This window comes from Microcaecilia unicolor, chromosome 4, assembly GCF_901765095.1.
Source record: "Microcaecilia unicolor chromosome 4, aMicUni1.1, whole genome shotgun sequence".
Classification (NCBI taxonomy): Eukaryota; Metazoa; Chordata; class Amphibia; order Gymnophiona; family Siphonopidae; genus Microcaecilia; species Microcaecilia unicolor.
In genome coordinates this window covers 246,070,258-246,082,528 of record NC_044034.1, presented here as the reverse complement: position 1 = coordinate 246,082,528, position 12,271 = coordinate 246,070,258, and the positions used below count along the sequence as shown (strand labels likewise).

The 12,271-nt window shown below is 42.9% G+C and overlaps 2 protein-coding genes across 2 annotated transcripts in view; one reads left to right on the top strand and one right to left on the bottom strand.

Annotated features, from left to right (window-relative positions):
• TGDS (TDP-glucose 4,6-dehydratase) overlaps nucleotides 1–758 on the bottom strand; it is a 44,956-nt gene extending 44,198 nt beyond the window's left edge. The window contains exon 1 of the mRNA XM_030201380.1: nucleotides 501–758. Within this exon, the coding sequence (XP_030057240.1) occupies nucleotides 501–568 (68 nt within the window). The 5' untranslated portion in view covers nucleotides 569–758. The remainder of the gene's footprint in view (nucleotides 1–500) is intronic.
• Nucleotides 759–855: 97 nt separating this feature from the next.
• Nucleotides 856–12,271, top strand: part of GPR180 (G protein-coupled receptor 180) — a 75,778-nt gene continuing 64,362 nt past the window's right edge. Inside the window, exon 1 of the mRNA XM_030201379.1 lies at nucleotides 856–1,204. Within this exon, the coding sequence (XP_030057239.1) occupies nucleotides 1,066–1,204 (139 nt within the window). The 5' untranslated portion in view covers nucleotides 856–1,065. The remainder of the gene's footprint in view (nucleotides 1,205–12,271) is intronic.

The window sequence follows — 12,271 nt, the reverse complement described above, 5'->3', positions numbered from 1 at the left end:
CAGAAATATTCCCAAGACCTGGGGAAAATCAAAGTAATATCAACCCAATCCAAACAATACCATCTTTATTTTAGAAGGAATAATATTTCTCCCTTATATGTTAAACAAGATTACCTTCAGCCTAGATTCTAAACTGAAATATTGGATTTTAGCAGGTTCATTATCTAGGGCAACATTTTACTTATTGGCTATGGAACTAATCCACACATACACAGCTCCATACAAATACACATTAGAGAAACCGTTCAATAAAGCGTTCGATCTAGTTAAAAGACAAATAAACCATTTTAGGACTGTCAAATTAGCTAATACGAAGTACTGGGTGAAAATCTTTCACTTATTTCCAGCCTTTTCTGTACACCTTTGCCACTAGAAATAACCTGGAAGCGGAAGACTGACGCATCCCGTTTGGGTGAGTTGAGTAGCCAGCATCCAACTACAAAAAAAAGAGGAGGGCGCAGAAGGGGTAACCCTTAGCCAAACACCCGCACAACACTTACATGAACCCCGCGCCCCCGGTCACCAGCACGCGCTTCCTAGCAGGCCCCCCTGCCATCACTGGACCCATCCTCCACGTCACACGATCCAGAACCTCAGAGCACCAGCAAGACAAGGCCACATCCCTTTACTGCCACCCCCATCAATGCCTTGTGGATAAAAAGCAACTCCTTTTTGCCTCAGGCAGTAACAAGACGTCCCAGAACAGCCATCTCAGTGTGTAAACCGCTCCCTATGACAGAAGACGGTGTAGAAGTGGCCATGGCTAAGGGCGCAAAATGAGGCACGTCGTAAAACGAATATTTACGCCCTTTCAGTCGCTTTACTACGCCGGCGGACACGTAGCAGGGATGCAAGAAAAGGTCGCAAGGTTCTGGTGGCCGGTGGCTCGTAGAGGCTGCTAGCGTAGTCGCACATTGATTGGCCAATTAGTTTCCGCTTTGCACTGCCCTGCGCCCTTATTGGTTCTCGTGTCCGGTTCTGTGCCTGATTGATGATCTATTGGAGGAGCCAGTCAGAGAGCGTGGAGCCGGCCGGGTCGAGCTCCAGGTGTAGGACGTGTGGGAGATGCTGCGCTTGGTGGTGGTGGTAGTACTGCTGCTGAGTGTAGTGGGACTGGTTTATTGCAGAACGGTGACGGGAATATTTCGGACCTCTGCGGCTTGGGAAAGTGGTGGGCAGCATCTTTTGAGTTTCGTGTTTCATGGTAAGTTCGCCGAGGAAAGTTAAAAGAATTGGATGCAGTAGCTGTGGTCAGAGGTGATGTTACTAGAACTGGATGGACCATACAGGTCTTTCTCTGGCGTCATCTACTATGTTACCTACGTATAAGACATAGGGCTGGGGGGCCCATAGATTCTCTAGTCCTCTTGCCTTTGCCCCATCTTCCACGCCTTTTAGAAAATGCAAAAAAAAATCCTAATTTCTTCCTTGCTTTAATACTGTAGTGTAAACTGCCATTTTATTCCTCTATACAAAAATGTCTGCAGGGAAAAACAAACCTGCTAGAGACCTATTGAAAATCATGTTTTTTTTTTTTTGGGGGGGGGGGGGGGCGGCAGTCCAGTCCAGTAAAAATCATAATTTTTTTGTTGTTTTCCAGATTCTCTAGCAAAAATCCTAATTTTTGTTGTTTTCCAGATTCTCCTGTCTAATCCAAGAATTCTCCAACATTAATTTAACTTTTCCCAAAATAACTAAGAAGTGTATACACAGTTTATCAGTGAACATTAAGGGAGCTTTTACTAAGGGTTAGTGCTTCTTCTTCTGTCACAGGACCCATTTTATTCCAGTGGGCCCTGCCTTGGATAACATGCCCAAATCTTTATTAAAAACCCCTTAAATTAACTATAAACACTTTTTAAAACTGTCTATCTATCTAGGCTGCTAGTCATACTGACAAACTACAGATACTTACGGCAGAGAAAGAAGGAGGATGGGCCCATTGAGTAAGGAGTTCTACCTCCTATGCTTTCACCAAAAGCCTGCTGGAAAAGCTAATTGTTAAGTAATGCTTTGAATCTGATTTGGAAGGTTTTTTTTCAAAGGGAAAAGGGGGCACTGGCTGCAAAGCATGGGGGCAAAAATTACAAATGCAGTGTGGCATGTACATTCTTTTCTAGTTTTGCCAATGAAAGTGTTTGATTTCTTGTCTGCGTAAGGGCATGTATATTAAATATACAGTATTACAACACACTGCAAAAACTAGTGAAATATATACAGTATTACAACACACTGCAAAACTAGAGAGGAAAATTAAAGCAAAACATAAAAATAGTAAATAAAAGGTTAGTGTATCCTTTGGCTAACTTAAAAAAAATATTCCTAAAGAAAAAATTTTCTAAAACAGGAAAATCAAAGATAAAAATTATATATCTTACCAGCTGTTATATAGGTAGTCTCAGCATGAAGTAAAAAACTGAAGTAGTCAGTGTGACAAAAGATACTTAAGAAAACGTTATAAACAGAGTGAATAGAGGGCCAAGGAAACATTAAATTGAATGGGAACCAAGACGCAGTCTTGTGGGATACCATTAATGGACCTCTCCCACCCAGCCACCACAGGTCACCATGGATACCCCCAGCTAAGGGATAGGGGAGGGGCTTTGGGGAAGTGAAGTATTTGGGGGGGGCAGGTATTGTGCACAGGTGTTGGATGGCATCAGATATGCGGGGGATCAGATCGGGAGGAGATTGGACAAGGGAGGGGCTAGAAGGGTGTTGCTATGGCTACTATGTACAGTGCAATCCGCTTAAGTGCATGGGTCTGGGACCAAATACATGCAGTTAACCAGAGCGTGCACTTAACCATTGTGACCCAAAGAAGCTTGACATCTGATAAACATATGTACAGTACTGTTTATTATATGTACAGTATACAGTCTGCGTTAACTGACGTTATACAGTCTGTGTTAACTGACATTATACAGTCTGCGTTAATTGACGTTAGGCTTACTTGAAGTAATCAGTCATAGTCCTCTGTACACTCTTGTGTCTGTGAGTTCCATAGACTACATCTGCCAGACGGTAAAAACTGTCATAGCATTGACATCCAGTGGCCTCCAGATAGGCCCGCACGGTGTTGAGACTTTCCAGTACTCTTGCAAAAGTGACAGGAGGTTGTTGAATTTCGTCAGCATGTGCCTCGCTGCTCATTTCATCATCTGTTTCATCATCAGCTATTGCCTGCGTGTAGGCGCATATTTGGACATCAGTGCTGTCGTCAGCTGTTTGTAGATCGTAATCAACAGCTACGTAATGATGAAACTCCTCTTCAGTAACACTGGCTGGGATGTCAATAGCCTGTTCATCTGACGCGTTTGCAACAGCTGCATCTCTTTCGTCCCTCTCCACATCCCTAACAAAGCTTGCCCGCTTGTAGCAGTTCACAATGGTTGCCCGTGTAACATGATTCCAGGCTTCTTTCTGCATATGTAGGGAATCCAACAGTGATAGATTACGAGCCAGTTCAACAGCACGTTTATCCTTGCCAGTCTGGTCATCCATAATGTTCATCAGACGATGTAGCACAAGAGCCCGATAATGTTGTTTGAAATTGGCTATTATGCCCTGATCCATAGGTTGGATCAGAGAGGTAGTGTTTGGTGGCAGGAAGACCACCTTGACGTTAGACAGCCTGACATCATCACTGTGTGCAGCACAATTATCACAAAGCAACAAAATCTGATGCTTTTGTGCCTGCATTCTAGTGTCTAACTTCTTTAGCCACTGCTTTCAAATTTCCCCCAGCCATCCATGAATTTGCTTTAGCCTCGTATGACACAGGAAGTCGCTTAACATTCTTGAAGCAACGGGGCTGTTTGCTCTTTCCAGTGACGAGTGGTCTCAACTTCTCACTCCCATCCATATTGCAGCAAAGGAGGATCGTCAGTCGGTCCTTCGACGTTTTACTTCCTGTAGTTTTGGCTTGTTTGAATGCAAGTGTTCCATCAGGAATCGCTCGCCAGTAGAGACCGTTTTCATCAGCATTGAAAATGTAACGAGGTGCAAACTCGTTCAAGATGGTAGGAAGAACTGAAACAACCCAATTTTCAGCACCTAAGTCATCAGCGTCTTGTTTTTCACCATGCTGTTTCTTGAATTTTATGTTGTTCCTCTTCTTCCATCTTTCCAACCATCCAACAGTGGCTTTGAATTTGGTTAGTCCAAGACTTTCAGCTATCTGATTAGCTTTCTCCATAAGCAGTGGACCACTAACAGGAAAGTGTCTGCTCCTGACTTGAGAAAATTACCGAAGAAGAGCATCTTCTACATCCTCAGCTTTTCCCTCCTGTTTGTTTCCGGTGTGGATTTTTTTGCCAGTCTTTCTGCTTCAAGATACGTGAAATTTGACTGGGATTGACACCATATTCTTTAGCAATAGATGCTTGACTTTGTTTTCTAATTTTTTAAGAACTTCTATTCGTTCAGCCAGTGTTAAAGTCTTACAGTTGTGCAACGACGACGACTCCAGTGTACACTCTAACAACATTCTTTTGCTTCTTCTGCCTGTGGCAGTTAACCAACAAGATTTCAAATTTACCGCCCCTTTGTCACGCGCCTTCCGTATTCCGTGCGTGCGTTTATGCGGAGTCTTTCCTGCAGAGGAGTGGTCTTAAACCATGCATATAAGTGAATCTTGCACTTATCAGTGGTGCGCTAAACTGAAGTTTGCCCCCGTACAAATTGATGGCACCAAAAATGGGACCAAAGTACGGCATGCAGTTAAGCAGAGAATGCGCTTATCCGACGCGCACTTAAATGGAATGCACTGTATTTATGTGTGCATGCTTCCTCCCCCCCCACACACATATGCACTGTGCTACCTGCAGTGGCAGATAGCATGGTGCTCCTGCACTATCTGCCACTGCATGCAGTGTGGTGCTGTGTGGCAAATGCAGGGCAGATACAGGAAACATTTACCACACAAGCTTTGCACTTTATGCTAGATTTTGCAACTAACAATTACCATATTTTAGTATAAGAGCCCCTAAGTGGCTCAAAAAATTATACATTTTAAAGCCTATTAAATATATATATATATATATATATATATTTATTTATTTGTTACATTTGTATCCCACGTTTTCCCACCTATTTGCAGGCTCAGTGTGGCTTACATAGCGCTGGAAAGGTGTTACAGGTGATGCTGTGTTAGGATAGGTTCGTGTGGTAGGACCACATAGAAGACTCGTTCAGCAAAAGAGTTGTGTAATGTCCATTACGATCTTTAGTGATGTTGTGTCGCAGGGATCAGTCATTTATGTTGGATCGGTAGGGTATGCCTTTTTAAACAGGTGAGTTTTTAGTGTTTTTCTGAAGTGTAAGCGGTCGTACGTGGTTTTCAAGGCTTTTGGCAGTGCGTTCCACAGTTGTGCTCTGATGTAGGAAAGACTGGATACGTAGGTTGATTTATATTTGAGTCCTTTGCATCGTGGGTAATGTAGATTTAGGTACGAACATGTTGATTCGCCATGTATTTCTGGTTGGTAGGTCTGTCATGTATCCCAGTGCTTCACTGTAGATAATTTTGTGGACGATAGTACAGATTTTGAAGACAACGCGTTCTTTGATTGGAAGCCAGTGAATTTTTTCGCGGAGAGGTTTTGCGCTTTCAAATCGCGTTTTTCCGAAGATGAATCTTGCTGCCGTGTTTTGTGTGGTCTGAAGTTTCTTTAAGGTTTGTTCTTTGCATCTCGCATAGATTCCATTGCAATAGTCTAGATGGCTTAGTACCATTGATTGTATCAGGTTGCGAAAGGTTTCCTTCTGGAAGAATTGTTTCACGCGTTTGAGTTTCCACATTGAGTAGAAGAACGAGGCTCTTGAATAAACTGGACAGGCTGAAGATAGGACCTGAAGTGGTGAACTGGATTAGGAACTGGTTGACGGACAGAAACCAGAGGGTGGCGGTGAATGGAATTCGCTCAGAGGAGGGGAAGGTGAGTAGTGGAGTGCCTCAGGGATCGGTGCTGAGACCGATTCTGTTCAATATATTTGTGAGTGACATTGCCGAAGGGTTAGAAGGTAAAGTTTGCCTTTTTGCGGACGATACTAAGATTTGTAACAGAGCGGACACCGGGGAGGGAGTGGAAAACATGAAAAAGGATCTGCGGAAACTAGAAGAATGGTCTAAGGTTTGGCAATTAAAATTCAATGCGAAGAAATGCAAAGTGATGCACTTAGGGAGTTGAAATCCACAGGAGAAGTATGTGTTAGGCGTGGAGAGTCTGATAGTTACGGACAGGGAGAGGGATCTTGGGGTGATAGTATCTGAGGATCTGAAGGCGACGAAACAGTGTGACAAGGCGGTGGCCGTAGCCAGAAGGTTGCTAGGCTGTATAGAGAGAGGTGTGACCAGCAGAAGGAAAGAGGTGTTGATGTCCCTGTATATGTCGTTGGTGAGGCCCCACCTGCAGTATTGTGTTCAGTTCTGGAAGCCGTACCTTGCTAAAGATGTAAAAAAAATGGAAGCGGTGCAAAGAAAAGCTACGAGAATGGTATGGGATTTGCATTACAAGACGTATGAGGAGAGACTTGCGGACCTGAACGTGTATACCCTGGAGGAAAGGAGAAACGGGTGATATGATACAGACATTCAAATATTTGAAAGGTATTAATCCGCAAACGAACCTTTTCCGGAGATGGGAGGGCGGTAGAACGAGAGGACATGATATGAGAGTGAAGGGGGGCAGACTCAAGCAAAATGTCTGGAAGTATTTTTTCACGGAGAGAGTGGTAGATACTTGGAATGCCCTCCCGCGGGAGGTGGTGGAGATGAAAACGGTAGAGGAATTCAAGCATGCGTGGGATAAACATAAAGGGATCCTGTTCAGAAGGAATGGATCCTCAGAAGCTTAGCTGAGATTGGGAGGTGGGGCTAGTTCTGGGTAAGACTTCTACGGTCTGTGTCCTGAAAATGGCAGATACAAATCAAGGTAGGTATACACAAGAAGTAGCACATACGAGTTTATCTTGTTGGGCAGACTACATGGACCGTGCAGGTCTTTTTCTGCCATCATCTACTATGTTACTATGTTATTGAAAACTACGTGGCACATATGGAAGCGTTGTGGTTAAAAATAATAGCAGGAAATTCCATACAGGCAGCCTATTTAAAAAAATATCACAAACAAAATAAACATTAGTGTATTCCAAAGTGAATAGCCTGAATATTGTTGTTTGTAAAATATTTAGGGGCCCTTTTAATAAGCTGCACTAAAAAGAGGCCAGTGTTACCATTAGCTTGAGGTTTTCCTGCGTGCTGATGCAGCCATTTTACAGCTACGCGAAAAGTAGTATTTTTCATTTACTCTATTAATGGCCACACGCTAATTTCCCCATTAGCACGTGAGCCCTTACTGCACCTATTTTGTAAGCACTAAGGGCTCCCGCTCTAATCAGTTAGCGAATGGCAATGTAGCTGCATGCCTACTCTCCGCCCTAGCACTAATACATGTTTCTATTTTTTTAACACATGAGGAGCATGTGCTGAACATAAAACTACCACGGGACACCTGAGCGCACCTCACAATAGTATCTTTTACAAGCACTCAGTGCTTACCGCAGTTTAGTAAAAGGGCCCTTTAGTCAGTGTCAGTTCAAATATAGAAAAGCCATACAAAATATATCTAATATGCAAGGATTGTGTTGATAATGTATCTTTCTTTATAAAGCCAAGGCCAATAAGATGTTTTTAAAGGGTTAGTAGTACATATTTAAAGGCCTATATTGTTAGATTCATAGGTACAAATATACTTTGTGTTTGTTTTAAATTTTTGTATACTGCTTGAAAGCACAAAAGCTATTGAAGTGGTGTACATTCAGGTACAGTCGGTATTTCTCTGCCCCTGTAGGGCTCTCATATACTTAGTAAAAGCAAATCGTATTGCTTACATATGTGGCCCACTGTGTGAAAAGGTACCAAAAGTAGGACATGTGGCTGACTTATTTATACCACAAGGTAGAGAGATTTCAACTGCATATTCGAGCAAACTTTTAGCCTCTGGTTTGGCTGTAGAACATGATAAACATCAAAATTGTGAAAAAAATTACATGGTCCTTTCTACCCCTCCAAACATTTATATCCTTTATCTTTATTTATTTATTTATTTGGATTTTGCTCACACCTTTTTCAGTAGTACCTCAAGGTGAGTTACATTTAGGTACTCTGGATATTTCTCTGTCCCACGAGGACTCACAATCTAAGTTTATGTTTAAATGTGTTTATTAAAAGACAAAATAGTACAGTTTGTAGGGCTATAGTCAAAATACATTTTAAGAATATTAACTACAAAACATACAATTAATAGCCTCCAACAGTTTCGCCAGTTTTCTCTTTACTTTGAATCTCCCCTTTTCCCCCCATCTTCCCTCCCCCCCTCCCTCCCGTCCCTCCCGTCTCTAAAGAGCAATTATGGATACGGAGGCAAAGAGTCACTATCTAGCTTAGCCTCTTATGGAGCTATCACACACAAAACTTATGTTTGATTTACAAAACCTGCCAGTGCTGCCAAATCAGGCCATGTCGGTTAGCTTCCAGAGGTCATTTCCTTTTAAAATTCTTAATCTCTAGGGCTTCGAGGATTCTAGACAAGCACCTCATTAATTTGTACTTTTTCTCTTACATCATTTCCCTCTGTTACCACGCCATGGAAAACACCTCCATTCAACCTTTAAGAATTCAAAATCCTACTTCTAGCCACCTCTGTTAATGAGTCCCAAAAAGGGGCCCATGTTTGGCAGAAAGACTCTCCTCTGGGTGAGGCCAGGTCGCCCACCGCTCTTCGTTCCAAAGAGCACAAAAAAAATCATTCTCGCTCGCCATTGAGACAGGGTTGGTGAGTCTGGCGTTATCCATAATTGCAAGATAACCTTCTTACCCAGTAAAACCGTTTTTTTAAGAAACGGGCGCAACCCTATAGGTGGTCTTTGTACCAAGTGAAATTTATGGAATAGTAGCTGAGGCTTTTTCCGCCATGTAACCCTCCACATTTCCGACACATGACAACACACTTGCGTCCAAAATCTGGCTATTCGGGGACAAGCCCAGAACATGTGACCCAGCCCCGCTGGAGAGTGACCACACTTCTTACATCTATCTTCCTGACCTACATGCGCCCTCCATGCTCTATGTGGAGAAAAAAACATTCGAGACAGGAATTTATAGGCCGTTTCTTGCAGCGCCACGCTTTCAGAGATTTTGGGTAAATCCAGAAAGCATGCCTTCAAGTGATCAGATTTAACGTTCACTGATAGTTCTTTATTCCATTGCATTGCCAATTGTTCGTAATCAATCTCACCTAATTGCTCACGTAGTTCCGAATGGTAATATTTTAAAGGGACTGACCCTTGAGCATCCAAAGCTAAAAGAGACATCAGTCGGCTCCATATTTGGGGACTCAAATGTGCAGGTGGAATAGATCGTAAATAATGTCTTAGTTGGAAGGAGGCAAAAAAATCTTTTCTAAGTACACCAAATTCTCTGTCTAATTCTTCAGTAGTTTTTAAAATACCCTCTTCTGAGTATAAGTGATGTATATAGCTAATCCCCCGTGTTTCCCACTCTAGGAAAAGTTTAGCCGAGCTCCCCGGGGGAAAGTGGTTGTTGCCTCTTATCGGCAATAGTGGAGTGCAAGTTGTAGAAAAAACAAATTTACGGCCCAGCCAACGCCAGGTTTGTCTTAATGGAGACACCACTGATGTGAAGTACCGGGGTGTATTTACTGCCCCTGGCGTAGCATGTAGCCATGCACTAAAATGTCGGGGGGAGAACACCATGGTCTCTATACTAGTACACGAAAAGAAACTAGTGCCACGAAACCAATCAGAGAGGTGGCGCATATTACTTGCCACAGAGAATAACTTTAGATTTAAGAGTCCCAATCCCCCCTTAGCTCTAGAGAGATATAATTTAGAAACTGGTAACCTTGGTCTCTTCCCCTGCCATAAATATTTGGTCATTACCCTCGTCAACGTCTGATCATCCTTATGTTTAAGAAACAAAGGAAGCACTTGCAATACATAAACCCATTTTGGGACCAGAATCATGTTATAGAGGGCTATCCGCCCCATCAAGGATAGGGGTAAAGTCGTCCATGTTTGCAAAGTCTGTCTAGTTTTCAGTTTAAGGGGTTCTATGTTTTGGCTATAAAGGGTGGTCAGATCGGCTGTCAGCCATATGCCAAGATATTTCAATTTATCCTCTGCCCATGTTAATGGAAATGCCCCCTCCCAGGTCGAACGTATCCGTGTCTGGACTGGCAGAGCCATAGACTTACTCCTATTCAGGGCAAGGCCCGAGTAGAAGCCAAACTCCTCCAGAATTCCAAATAAATACAGGAGAGAGGATTGGGGTTTTGTTATAGTTACTAATATATCATCTGCAAAAGCTAAAGTTTTGAGCTCCCGCGAGTGTAATTTAATCCCCCGCACATCTGGGTCCCTTTGGATAGTGCATAACAATGGTTCAAGGTATAACAAAAATAAGAGTGGTGAGAGGGGGCAACCCTGTCTCGTGCCACATGCTATTGTAAAGGGGTTTGATTTCATACCATTAATCAATAATGACGCTTTTGGATTAGTGTATAGCGTTACAATAGCATTAAATATCCACCCTCGGATGCCAATATAATCAAGGACAGAAAAAAGGTAATCCCATCTCACCTTGTCAAAAGCCTTTTCGGCATCTAAGCTAACTAGCAGCAACGGTTCGTTCTTGGTAAGGCTCTGTGCAATGGCTAAACAGGCCTTCCTGACATTGTGACAAGGGTGTCTACCCCGCACAAACCCCACTTGACCCTCTCCCACTAATTTTGGTATTAGAGGGGATAAGCGTTCCGAGATGATCTTCGCTAAGATCTTTAAATCAACATTTATAAGAGATATAGGTCTATATGAACCTGGATTTTCTGGTGGTTTGCCCTCTTTTGGAATTAGGGTTATCAAGGCTTCATTAGACTCTCGCCTAAATCCCCCACATTCAATGGATTCCTCAAAAAAATCAAGAAGCGGGCCACCCACTTGTGGAAAAAGCAATTGATAGTACTCAGCACCAAATCCATCCGGACCCGGAGCTGACCCACGTTTTAATGATTTCACTACTCTTTGCAGCTCCTTGGCCCTGATAGGCATATTTAATTGTTCTAGCACTTCAGGGTTCAGACGTGGCATTCCAGAGTCTGCCAAGTAATCTGTTATGGACGGACCGAGTGGCTCCTCCGGGGCTTTGTATAGGTTTGCATAATATTGTTCCAATAATCTGACTACTTCCTCTGAGTTGTTTATTTGTCTACCCTCTGCATCTCGAAGTGTTGGTATAAACCTATTTCCCCCCCAGGTCTTATTCAGGCGGGCCAACAATTTCCCAGATTTATTACCATGTTTGTGGAAAGAGAAAGATCTATAAAAAAATTGTTTCTTTGTTCTCCCATGGATCATTGTATTAAGGGCTGCCAGAGAGGCCAGCATAACCTCCCTGGACTCTTTCGAGGGGCGTGCTATGTGTGCCCGTTTCGCTGCTTGATACGCTACTTCCAATTGTTTCACTCCCTTTGCCAATCTCTTTGAACGAGCACACATATAAGCGATTATATCCCCACGAATCACTGCTTTGGAGGTCTCCCAGAACAATCTAGCTTCCCCCGCATGGCCCCCATTCGTGTCAAGGAAATAAGACCATCTTTGTTTCAAGTAATCCTGGAAGTCTGCGTCCTCTGCCAGATATCCAGGAAACCTCCAAACTTGGTGACGTAAACTAGTTGCTCCCACTTCCAGTTCAATCCAAATCATTGCATGATCTGAGATTTCCATTACTCCTATCTCTGCACGTGGTACTTGAGGAAACAAGACTGAGGATATTAATATATAGTCTATTCTCGACCATGAGCTATGTGCTCTGGATAAATGCGTATAGTCTTTAGATGTAGGGTGGGTTAACCTCCATGGGTCTATAAGATCTAAAGCGGTACTCAAATACCCCAATCCTTTACCCCTCCCAAACATTGGGCTTGTTTGCGGTCCAGAGCGGTCTTGGAGCCCATCCATGACTTGATTAAAGTCTCCTGCCACTATCCATGGGCTATGACCATATTGGATTCCTAGCCGAACCAGGTGTTGGAAAAAGGAATGGTCATATACATTTGGGCCATAAACATTAAGTAGGAAAACTTCTTGTCCCATTATGTTTAGCTGTAAAAGTATATATCTGCCCTCCCTATCTTTACAAATTAACTTTGATGTGCATTGCATATTTTTATGAATTAAAATTGCCACC